At 60.9% G+C, this 11777-nt stretch overlaps 1 protein-coding gene across 1 annotated transcript; it reads left to right on the forward strand.

The window, feature by feature from the left end:
- Window positions 1-1453: 1453 nt before the first annotated feature.
- On the forward strand, window positions 1454-11777 carry PUF60 (poly-U binding splicing factor 60KDa; the record flags this gene model as incomplete). The annotated part of the gene is made up of 9 exons (XM_011938215.1): window positions 1454-1602; window positions 4548-4634; window positions 6937-7032; window positions 7158-7247; window positions 8123-8173; window positions 10308-10562; window positions 10680-11084; window positions 11212-11347; window positions 11542-11777. Coding segments are annotated over exons 1-9 (1437 nt in total), but the record flags the coding sequence as incomplete, so codon positions are not given.

Raw genomic sequence — 11777 nt, forward strand, 5'->3', positions numbered from 1 at the left:
CCGGGCGCTGCTTGTGGCCCGGGCGCTGCATGTGGCCCGGGCGAGCGAGCCTAGCGGGGTCGCGTTCCTACCCGCTAGGTCCGGCAGGCGAGGGTCGTCGTCCTCCCTTTGCCGACGGGGATGTGCGCCGTGGTCACGACGGAAGCGGGTTCCTGGGGATGACGCGTGGGCCTTCGGGTTGATAGGACCAGAAGGGGACGGGATCTGTAGAAAGGGGTCTGCAGCTCAGAGCTTGGGGTGGCCTTGGCTCACTACGCCTGCAGCTGTGAATTCGTTCTCTGGTGCTGTAGAGGGATCTGGTTATCTCTATTCTGTCTCCACTTGGGAAACAAGGACGTGCTTTCTCATCCTACGGTTTTTTGAGAAATCGCTCTGTGGGAGGATTTGGGGACACAGTGGGGAACCAGACAGGCAGTCGGAGGTCTGGTGCCCACCAGAAGTAAGTTCCCACCCAGGGTACCATTTGTTGGGCGCCGGAGGGAACTGCGTGGGCATCCAGAGGAGTGAGTCGCCCCCTGCTCTGCTCAGTGCCCACCTCCCCGGACAGGGCAGACGTTATTAACGTAGGAGGAGAACATCCATGCACACAACACATGCGCGATGAAGTCTGGTCTTTCCTACTAACCACTTAGCTTATAGGACTTAATCCCGTTTTGGACCTTTCTTAGCCACAGTTTACCCATGTATTACTTGCCACCCTCCCCCCAGCCCACATCTAGCGGGATGGGATAAGGCCTCTGTGAGAAGACAACTTGGGCAAGTGGCTGAAGGCTGGACTGACAGGACCAGGGAGTGTCCATAGACTGCCATTGCCAGGCCCCATACAAGGGGGGGAGAGGCATTTGCACAAGATACCTAGCTTGCGAGGGCAGCCCAATGTGTGATTCACAGGGCTGGCTAACTCCACTTTCTCTATCATGTCCTTTCTCTTGAAGCCACAGAAGTAAGTGATCTTTGAGGGGCACTCCAGAGGGAAAGGAAGTAAGGGTTAAGAACCTGGTGACTGTCTCCAGGCAGCAGAGAGTTGATGGTGAAGGAGGAGGAGGCTCAGAGACAAGGACTGGACACTTGGGAAGGTGGAGGAGGAAAATGGATGCCTCACTCCCCAAGCACCCGCAGAACAGCGCCCTGTGCTCATGAGGGTTAAATGGGGGCTCCAGTCTGCTGTGGCATGGTGCCAGATAGTTGGTGTCATTGTTGAGTTGGACGTGGGTCATAACTGACGCCATGAACGGGTTCTCAGTTGGGGTGTTTGTTGCCATCCAAATTCTGTTGGGGTTAATACATGCTTTTTCATTGCATTAGGCTCCAGGAATGAGCTGTAGCCTGTGGTCTGACCCATTCCTCTTTTAATCACTGGGATGGAAAGGCTTCTACAAGGGTTATCTGTTCCCCACCGTCCTGGTTGGGCACAGTGATGAGAGCCTGCCCTCTGTCTCATGCTGCTTCGGCTCTTATGGGAGGTTGAATGGAGCAGCTGAACTTAGTAGACAGTGGCCTGGTGGGGAAGGAAGCCAGAAGATGCAGAAGGCCTCCCCTCCCATGGGCACGCCTTCTGCCTGGTGGCTGCAGAATGAGGCCGGCTGCCTCTTCGCAGCAAGGGTAGGTCTTCTGGATGCATCTTTTCACTTTGACGCATGCCTCCATTCTTCTCTTCACTGACAGCCCGAACGGCTTTCATTTGGGGTCATCACCCTTGGGGTTCCAGTTTCTTTCTTCTGGAGGTCCCAGCCTGCAATGTCACCTCATAGAGAGGCCCCCTGGATGCCGTGGCCTGGCACACCTCATAGCCACTTCTTTCTTACCCTGTGCTTTCTTAGTACACACAGAAGTCATCTTTGATTTCGGCATTCTTTGCTGGCAGCTGACACCAGGCTCCTGAGAGAGACATCTTTCTCTCTTGTGTTGTTTCTGCTGCCTCTGCAGTGCTCAGTGTGGAGCCTGGGCACGCAGTAAGCAGTGTTCATTGTGTGAAAGGAACTGACAGATAGAAAGCAGTGTCCTGCAGCCAGCTCTGCCTTGGGTTATCTGACGCTAGATGTTAACAATACTGACGATTGCTGGAACCTGTGGCTTGCTTTGCTGCTTTTTGTGTGCAGGGACTGCAGGTTGTGGGGTTAGGCAGAGGGGTGGGGGGTGCCGGGGTTTCACTAAATCTTCGCAGTCGCCCTAGGAGACAGGCCGTCCCCCTTCCCAGCTGTGGAGCCTGAAGCCTTGGGACCTTGGGACCTTCGGTCATTCGCTCCACATTACTTTTTGAGACGGAGTTTCGCTTTATCACCCAGGCTGGAGTGCACTGGGGTGATCCCGGCTCACTGCAACCTCCGCCTCCTGGGTTCAGGCAATTCATGGTAGCACCTCAGCCTCCCCAGTAGCTGGGATAGGCGCCCGCCACCACGCCCAGCTAATTTTTGTATTTTTAGTAGAGATAGGGTTTCACCATGTTAGCCAGGCTGATCTTCAACTCCTGACCTCAAGCAATCCATCTGCCTTGGCCTCCCAAAGTGTTGGGATTACAGGCGTGAGCCACGGTGTCTGGACACATTACTTAAAAATTTTTTTTCATAGAGATGGCATCTTGCTATGTTACCCAGGCTGGTCTCAAGTGATCCTCCTACATCGGTCTCCAAAGTGCTGGAGTTATAGGTGTGAGCCACCACGTCCAGCCCCGACATTGCTCTCTTGTCTTCTGATGGAAATACTCCTCGTTGCTCTGGGCTGAGGAAAGGCGGTCCCAGAGTTGGCACCTCAGAGCCCCTCTGCTGCTCCGCCCCTCAAAGGGGCTTCCCATTCCTCCGAGCACTGCTGCCTGGTGCTGGGGGGCATCCCGACCATAAAGCCGCCATTTTCATCGCCTAAAGACGGCAGTACGTGATAGCTGCGATTATAAATACCACTTTCCTCCAAGCTCTCCCAGTGTCTGGTTAGCACAGAACCCTAAGCTCCATGCAGCTAGGAACTTCCATCTGCCAGGAATGGCGTGGGATGTCCTGCGTAGAATGCACCGGTGGGCCAGCTTTTCCCAAGAAAAAGTTTTTCTGAGCCACATCCCACTGTCAGCACTGTTGTGGTTCACTTGTTGGTTAGTGCAGTGATTTGGGGGAGCAGGAAGTTACAAAAGTGCCCCTCAGTTCACCCTGTTCACGGGTATCTGGAGACGACCTGAAGTGATCTCTTGCTGTGGGCAGTGAGAGGCAGCCTTGGCTGGGCACCGTGGCCCACACCTGTAGTGCCAGCACTTTGGAGGTTGAGATAGGTGGATTGTTTGAGACCAGCTTGGGCAACACAGAGACCCCCATCTCTCCCAAAAATACAAAAATTAGCCGCGTGTGGTGGTGCATGCCTATAGTCCCAGGAGGTGGAGGTTGCAGTGAGCTGTGGTTGCACCACTGCATTCCAGCCTGGGCGACAGAGCCAGACCCTGTCTCAAAAAAAAGAGGCAGCCTCTCCCCTGGCTGTACATGCAGTGGGAGGGGCCATTGTTTCCGGGGTACAGTGTCTAGGCAGCATGGGGCTGAGTTGGGCAGCTAGAGCACACCCATGCCAGCAGCATCGGGATTAGCTCCTGGCACAGGCTGGGTTGGCCTTCCCCAGTGCAGCTGGGCTTGTGCTGCTGCCCCTCTTCTGGAGGCTGGAGGACCTGGGACGCTCTGGTGGGTCAGCCCAGCCTCTGGCTTTGCGCGCATGGCTGCAAGGGTGGGCACACTGATCTCTTCTGTCCTTAGATACTGTGGGTCTCATCCTCGAGCTGGGAGCGGGTTGACTGCATGCTGCCTTGGTTCTTGTTGTGCATCCTCTGAGAAGGTAGAGTAGGTCTCAAGACCCTTCCACCATCTCCTGACCCCCACAACGTTACCCGTCTCCTGCGCGTGGCCTGCCTTTGCCCTGCCATCCCTCAAGACCATTGTGGAGCTGCTACTCCCTTCTGTGCCCCTTTAGGTGTGGATTTTTCCCAGTGCAGAGGCCAAACTCTTGGCTGTCCTCCTGGGAGACTGCTCTGGATGGTTCTGTTGCCAGGGAAGGGAGGCCTGCGTGTCCAGACCCCTGCCCACCATGCTGCTTAAAAGTGTCTTCAGGAGAGAACTGGGACCTGGGCTTGGCCAGAGCCTGTGGATGGCGCTGGGGCTGGGGCTGAGTTGTGGGCTGGCCAAGGTGTGTACAGGTTGCCAGGAAGGCACCCCTGCTGCCTCAGGAGGACATGGGGGACACCCAGCCAGTTCCTTTGACCATCCAGCCTGCTGGCAGGAGAGGATGGCTTTCTTTTGCCTGGAGCAGGAGCACAGTGCTATCCTGCTCCCTGCCCCTGCTTGGACTTGCTGGCAGCCCTGGCCCAGCCCAGGCTCCGCTCTGCTTCTGACCAGCTCCCTGGGCATGCTGACGGGTGTGAAGCGAGGGCAGTTTGGGCTGGGGGGTCGTGTCGGGAATGCATCCCTACCCGGCCTCCCTTGTTTATCTGTGAGGAGCTCAGCCCTTAGCTCGGGAGGAGAGCAGGCCTGGGCGGTGGGGTGGTGTGCCTGTCCGTTAAAACATCTCCTTCCTGCCTGCAGCAGGTCAATGGCCAGCAAGGAGGGGGGTCCGAGCCGGCAGCGGCGGCGGCAGTGGTGGCAGCGGGAGACAAATGGAAACCTCCACAGGTACTGACCTTAAGCATCCTCTCCCTCAGGCCCGTCCACCTGCTCGCCCGCCCGCCCGCCTGCCTGCCTGTGCGTCCCTGGGCCCAAAGAGGGCTGGCTGGGGGCAGGGCGGGAGGAACCTCAGGAACCCTTCTCTGCCTCTGGGCAGACAACTGCCCGCAGGACCACGGCCCTTGCCCTGCGCCAGTCCTGCACCCTCCCCACCCAGCCACTGAACCAGCCTTTGCCCTCTGCATCTGCCCTGCTCCAAGCACCAGGCAGGGCCTGTTGACAGTCTGGCCGGGCGGGGATGCCAGGGCCTGGAGCTCATGCGTTCTTAGGCATCTTGCAGGAAGGGTGGGCCAAGGTTTCTAGAATGTGCAGTGCTTTAGGAGCCAGAAATACAGATTTCATTTCAAACCTCCGTGTTTTACTTTAAATAAAACAACGAAGCAGCGCACATCAAAGCACGGCCTGGTTGGGGCTCAGCCCTCCCCATCTTTTCTCGGCCCCAGGCTCCAGAGTGGTTGCGGGTGGGTCTTGGCCTGTTCGATGGCCCAACCTTGGGAGCGGGTCCTCTTGGAGGTGGAGCTGGGCCTGTGGCTGTGTAGTCGGTTCTTTGTGCTTCTCCATGGTAGCGCCCGCCTCCAGAGCATTCCAGCGGGGCCTCAGCAAGGTGGCCTGGGTGGCCTCTTGGGGCTGGGCCCTCCTCTTGGTCCCCCAGGCACGCTTAGGGGGTGGGACTGGGACATGGTATGCAGCCTGGATCCTGGGATGGTGCTCCCTGGCCCTTGGCTGGCGCCCAGCCCACCATTGGTTGGTGGGAGAAGGGCCTTTTGTTTACCAAGACAAAGAGGAGATTGAAAAGTGTCTGGGGGTTGAGGGGATTGGCATTGATTACCATGGTGACAGCCTGTCTCTCAAGTCCCAGCCTCTGGCTCTTGGGCCCTCTTTCCCACTAAGGAGGAATGGGCTTGGGGCCAGCTGTGAGGGTGCAAGGACAGGTCTAGTGTGAGCCGGACTGGGGCACCTGGTGCCACCCACAGCCAGGCTTTGACCTTCAGGGACTGTCTGGGGCTCCAGTTGCCTGGGGAGGGGTCTCCAGGGCTTCTTGCCCTTTGAGCCTGGGCCAGCATCCCAGCACTTGGCAGGCAGGAGGGGGTTTTTGGGGCTTGGGCCAGCCTGTCCCTTCCTGCCTCCTGGGTCCCTCTGTCCTTGCTCTGTCCTTGCTGGGGACCCTTCTCTCTCCTCTGCTGCCCCTCAAGGCTGCATCTGGAAGTCTGGGAGGGCCCAGTTGGTGGGCCAGTGGTCTTTGTGCTTGCCGAGCTGGGGGACAGGCACAGGCATGCTGTCTGCCCACCCCACACTCTGCTGGGCCTGCTGGCCATGCCTCCCTGCTCACGCAGCTGCGTTCTTCCCTCTGCAAAAAGCTTAGAGATGGATTTTGACAGAAAGGATGTAAACATAGTCCTGGTTGGCATCAGCTTGGGTCTGCAGTGGCTGTGATTGCCCAAGGGCCTCCTGGTCCCCAGGCCCACCTGGCTGGGGCGCTGGTGGGTCTACTCCTGGCTTCTCCCAGTGGGCCAGGCACAGCCCATGCAAGAGTGTCTGTGAGTGAGCTGGAGCCGTCTGCAGGGCTCGTGTGGCCCGAGAGAGGCCTGTGTTCTCTGGGAGGCGTGCGGGGACCCGGGCTGGGGGGCGGGGGCGGGAGAACACTGCTGGGAGAGAGGTCCTTGTTTTTGCTCCTTGGGTGGCTCCTTGAAACTCCAGGGAAGTGGAGCCTGTGTCTGTGGCAGGGACTGTGAGGAATCCCGGAGGAGCCTGGGAGCAAGGAGTCCCAGAGTGTCCAGAGCGCCCTGGCCCTTTTCTCCTGCCTTCCTGCCTTGGAGGACAGCTGACGCTGTCCCTCCTGCAGGGCATGTGATAGCAGCGCTGAAGTCAGACTGACAACAAGGGGCTGGACCCCTTTCCTGCCTCCAGCTGTTTATCTTGGTGGCGCCCGAGGAGGCCACTGTGGTCTGGGCCCCACAACTGCTCGGGTTGGCCCAGGGCCTCCAGGGCACCTTCTTGCCTCAGTCTGTGTTCTACCCCATGGGTCCTGGGGGAGACAGCAGCCTGGGCTGGGGACAGCAATGTCAGAAGGGCAGGCCTGAGTCCAGGCCAGGCAGGGGATAGTCTGTGCTAAGGCCCTGTCTCTCTGGGAAGGGGCTGGGCCAGAGCCCACGTGCGGTGTTTGGGGACAGGTGGGGCGGCACTCCTGGGGGGCCGCCGTGTGAAGGAGAACTTGAGCTTGCTATTGACAGATTCCCTGCTCCCCTACCAGGGCACAGACTCCATCAAGATGGAGAACGGGCAGAGCACAGCCGCCAAGCTGGGGCTGCCTCCCCTGACGCCCGAGCAGCAGGAGGCCCTTCAGAAGGTGAGCACGGACCTCCCAGGGCACTGCAGGCGTGGGCCAGTCAACTGGGGGCAGGGGCAGGGTGCGGGGCAGGCCTGTCTCCCATAGGCCGGGCCCCCAGTGCTCCTCACTGCCACCTCTCTCAGGCCAAGAAGTACGCCATGGAGCAGAGCATCAAGAGCGTGCTGGTGAAGCAGACCATCGCGCACCAGCAGCAGCAGCTCACCAACCTGCAGGTGAGCCCCAGCTGGAGCCTCCACCGCCCTCCCCACCACCACCACCATCTCCTCCTCTTCACGCTCTTCCTCCTCCTGTGCCTGCGGCCATCCCCGCAAGCTGTTACAGTGCTCCGATTCTCAAAGACTCATGCTCGGGACCCCCGGGGTCCTCTCTGAGGCACGAGTGGCCCAGCCTTTCCCACCTGTTGCTCGCTGGAGCCCCTAAAGCGCCGCAGCCCCTTTCTTGGCTGCTTGGCTGTAGCTCTATCCTGTTCCCCTTCCTGGTCTTCACACTGTGGCCTCTGCTCTCCCCCGTGCTTCCCGCCCCAGCTGTGCACAGCTGATGGTGGCAGCATGCAGGGCGTGGACCTCCCTGCCCCCGTGGCCTGGATTAAGACTGCTCAGGCCCTCACCCCTGCAGGGAGTCCAGACCACCTGGGCTCAGCCCCAGGACTGAGGGGACAGTCTAGAGGCACCTGCTCTGGGGCCCTGCTCTAGGCCTGTGGCTGGAGGCTGTGATACCTTCGTGGGAAGAGGCCGGTGTGAGGCCGACAGGTTCCTGGGCCTCGAGCCTCACGCCCCCCGCCCAGCCCTCAGACATTCACGCTGCCGGGAGTTGTCCTGGCCGTACACTGCGCTCCACCGCCCTCCTCCCTCCCTCCCTCCCTCCCTTCCTTTCTGCCCCGGCCGGCCAGCTGCAAGGCTGCAGGGCGGGGCACATGGGGCGCTGCGGCCCCCCTGGGCAGGTGCCGGCGGCCGGCAGTGTGGGAAGGCAGGCGGCCTCCCTGGCAGGGCGGGGACTCCGGGCCTTGCCGCTGTCTGCGTGAGGTGTTGACGAGAGCGGGAGACTGCTCGGCTCCAACAGACTCAACTCTGTCTTTACTGTCTTTCAGATGGCAGCAGTGACAATGGGCTTTGGAGATCCTCTCTCACCTTTGCAATCGGTCAATAGAAATGCTCACTTCTTCCGGGGCTCATGTCCTTAGTCAGGGCTAGAGGGGGGCAGTGCAGCCCACGTGCGGGGGACCTTGCTCCCCTGGCCGGCCCTGCCCGCCAGCTCTGGACGAGCGCAGCAGAGCGCCAGGCGTGGTGGGGCCAGTGGTGTGGGCACCCACCCGGGACCGCCCCTGGGGAGGCCTCCATCTGCTCTGAGGGCCCACCTTAAAACTAATCGGCCAGGTAACTGCGGAGGGCAGCCGGCCAGGGCGGGTAGCTGCCGGCACCAGGCCCGTCTGTGCCCACGCCGCCTGCACGCACGGGGTGCACCTACGGCCTCCAGCCCCGTCAGTCTCCAGGCTGCCTGGCTCTTGGGTTGGGGTCAGGCCCCTGAGGAGAGAGGGGTCCTAACTCATGGCCCCATCAGACCCTGGAGGGAGGATGGATGGATGGGGTGGGGGTGGGGGGACCCAAGCGAGCGAGGGAAGGGCAAGCAGGGCCTTGTGCCTGGCTATCCGCAAGGGGCAGAGGCCATGCAGCCAGGGCGGAGGAGGCAGGGGCCACGGCTATGGCCTTCGCTGTGGTGGGCAAAGGAGTCCGGGAAGGAGGTGCCCCTCCCTTCCCCCAGAGGCAGGCTCAGGAGGAGGCCAGGCCCCATCTCGGGGATCCTGAGGGGAAGATGTGGCCCCTTCTCTGGGAGCCTCTCTTCAGAGGGGGCATCCCTGTGTGTGTGGCTCCCATGGGGCAACACACGCCCTGTTCTCTCTGGGAAGCATCTGAATGGGAATCTGGGCTGGGGGTCTGGTCAGGGAGAGAGCTCTTGACCTGCCTGGGGGGTGGGGCCCCACACGGAAAAGGAGACACAGCCCTGTCTTGGGGGAACATGACCTGAGGGACAAGCCTGGTCTTGTGTCTGGGGAGCCTGCTGACTGAAGGGGATGTGATTCCACCTTTGGGGGGCCTTGCTCTGAGTGGGGAGCCTGAGGTCTGTTAGGGGCCCAGTTTCAGGAGAACACAGTCTCATTTTCAGGGAATGCCTAGCTTGAAGGAAGATGTCTCACCTTGGGAAGTCCCTTGATGCGGAGAGATGCTTCCAGGCCCCTCTCCACGGCATGGGGAGGTTCGGCCTGCGTTAGGCCAGCTGATGTCTAAAGAGGGAAACTGGTCTCTGGCCACAAGGCCTTGTGTGGAGAGGGGCAGGGCCTGGCTCCAGCTGCCTGCTTTGCCTGCCCTGGCCCACAGTCTCCCTGTGGCCCACTGCGTGTGGCTCTGGAAGTCCCCTGCCTAGCACGTCTCCTGTGAGGTGGCAGGGGCGAGAACCCGTCCCTGAGGGGTGTGGGGAGGTCCCTCAGCGTAATAGCCAAGCTCACAGCCAAGGCCCTGGACCAGCTAGGCCTGTCACCTCACCAGCTCCAAGGAGCCTGAAGGCTTCTTTTAGGGTCTCTGCTACCTCATGGTGCCCCCGGGGGCCAGGCCAGTGGTCTCGCCTGGGCCCGCTCTTGGCTGTGGGCACGGGCTCCAGGCAGCTCCTTTGTGAGGAGTTGCAGGGTACTGGGAAGGCACAGCATGAGCCCCTCCTGGAGTTGGCCCCGCATGAGCAGCTGCTCCTCGTTCTTTCTTCAGGGAGCCCCCATCTGGCTCCTCAGCTCCTCCCCTGGGGTCTCTTCTGGGCAGTGGCTGCCCTGTCTTCTGACCTCCTCTCTTCTGGCCACCAAACCAGTGGGTCCCTCCAGCTTGGATGGCTCCTCCTTCCCTCTTCTGTCGTGATGCTTGGCTGGGACGGTGGGAGGATCTCCCAGCCCCGCCTGGGACACCCGGCCCCCAGACTGAAGGGTGGTCCGCGTGGGAGGGCGCGCAGCCCTGCCTCCTGACCATCTGTCGGCTTTGCTGCCACAGTCTGCCTGGGACGTTGGCGGGCTGGGGTGCGTCCTGTCCTGCCGCTGGGCCTGGCCTTCCTTCTTTGGGTGGCGGGGTCCTGCGACCCCCTCACCCTGACTGCAGGGATGGAGCCTGCACCTCCCTGCCATGTGGGGAGCCCTCCCCACAGCAGGGCTGAGTGGGTGGGCCAGGAGGGGAGTGGGCTGCCCATCCTCCCGCCGCCCCTGACGAGCCAGCGGTTCTCTCCCCTCTGTCCTGCTGCAGATGGCGGCTCAGCGGCAGCGGGCACTGGCCATCATGTGCCGTGTCTACGTGGGCTCTATCTACTACGAGCTGGGGGAGGACACCATCCGCCAGGCCTTTGCCCCCTTTGGCCCCATCAAGAGCATCGACATGTCCTGGGACTCTGTCACCATGAAGCACAAGGGTTTTGCCTTTGTGGAGTATGAGGTCCCTGAAGCTGCACAGCTGGCCTTGGAGCAGATGAACTCGGTGATGCTGGGGGGCAGGAACATCAAGGTGAGGCAGGGAGCCAAGGCCTTAATCCCACAGGCATGCAGGGCTGCCCCTCCATAGAAGCCTTTTGTGGCCGGGCCTGGGTTGACAGGTCTCTCCATCTTGCCGCCTCTTCCCCAGGTGGGCAGACCCAGCAACATAGGGCAGGCCCAGCCCATCATAGACCAGCTGGCTGAGGAGGCACGGGCCTTCAACCGCATCTACGTGGCCTCGGTGCACCAGGACCTCTCAGACGATGACATTAAGAGTGTGTTTGAGGCCTTTGGCAAGATCAAGTCTTGCACACTGGCCCGGGACCCCACAACTGGCAAGCACAAGGGCTATGGCTTCATTGAGTACGAGAAGGCCCAGTCGTCCCAAGATGCTGTGTCCTCCATGAACCTCTTTGATCTCGGTGGCCAGTACTTGCGGGTGGGCAAGGCCGTCACACCGCCCATGCCCCTGCTCACACCGGCCACGCCTGGAGGCCTCCCCCCTGCCGCTGCTGTGGCAGCTGCTGCAGCCACTGCCAAGATCACAGCTCAGGTGAGGGCCCACACATCTGTGTCAGCTTGAGGGTGGGCAGGCCGGCCCCTGATTCCTTGGAGACTGATTCAAGGTGGTCTTGAGTAGCCAGACCAGGGACTGAGCATGGTGACCTTTTGGGTTGCAGGAAGCAGTGGCCGGAGCAGCAGTGTTGGGTACCCTGGGCACACCTGGACTGGTGTCCCCAGCACTGACCCTGGCCCAGCCCCTGGGGACTTTGCCCCAGGCTGTCATGGCTGCCCAGGCACCTGGAGTCATCACAGGTGAGTCTAAGTGGTACCAGATCCTCTCCTCTCCTGTTCTGCCATCTCTAGGCTCGCTGTCCTCAGCTGCCTGGCCCTGTTGGTCTGGGCACAACCCTCTGAGCCCAGGGCAGGCCATGGCTGGTCAGTTCTGTGTCTTTCTGGGAAGGGGGGTGGTAGGGAGTGACGGATGGACGTGGTTGGTTTTCCTGCAGGTGTGACCCCAGCCCGTCCTCCTATTCCGGTCACCATCCCCTCAGTGGGAGTGGTGAACCCCATCCTGGCCAGCCCTCCGACGCTGGGTCTCCTGGAGCCCAAGAAGGAGAAGGAAGAAGAAGAGCTGTTTCCCGAGTCAGAGCGGCCAGAGATGCTGAGCGAGCAGGAGCACATGAGCATCTCGGGCAGCAGCGCCCGCCACATGGTGATGCAGAAGCTGCTCCGCAAACAGGAG

The sequence above is a fragment of the Colobus angolensis genome, unplaced genomic scaffold (genome assembly GCF_000951035.1).
Source record: "Colobus angolensis palliatus isolate OR3802 unplaced genomic scaffold, Cang.pa_1.0 Scaffold17, whole genome shotgun sequence".
NCBI classification, from domain to species: Eukaryota; Metazoa; Chordata; class Mammalia; order Primates; family Cercopithecidae; genus Colobus; species Colobus angolensis.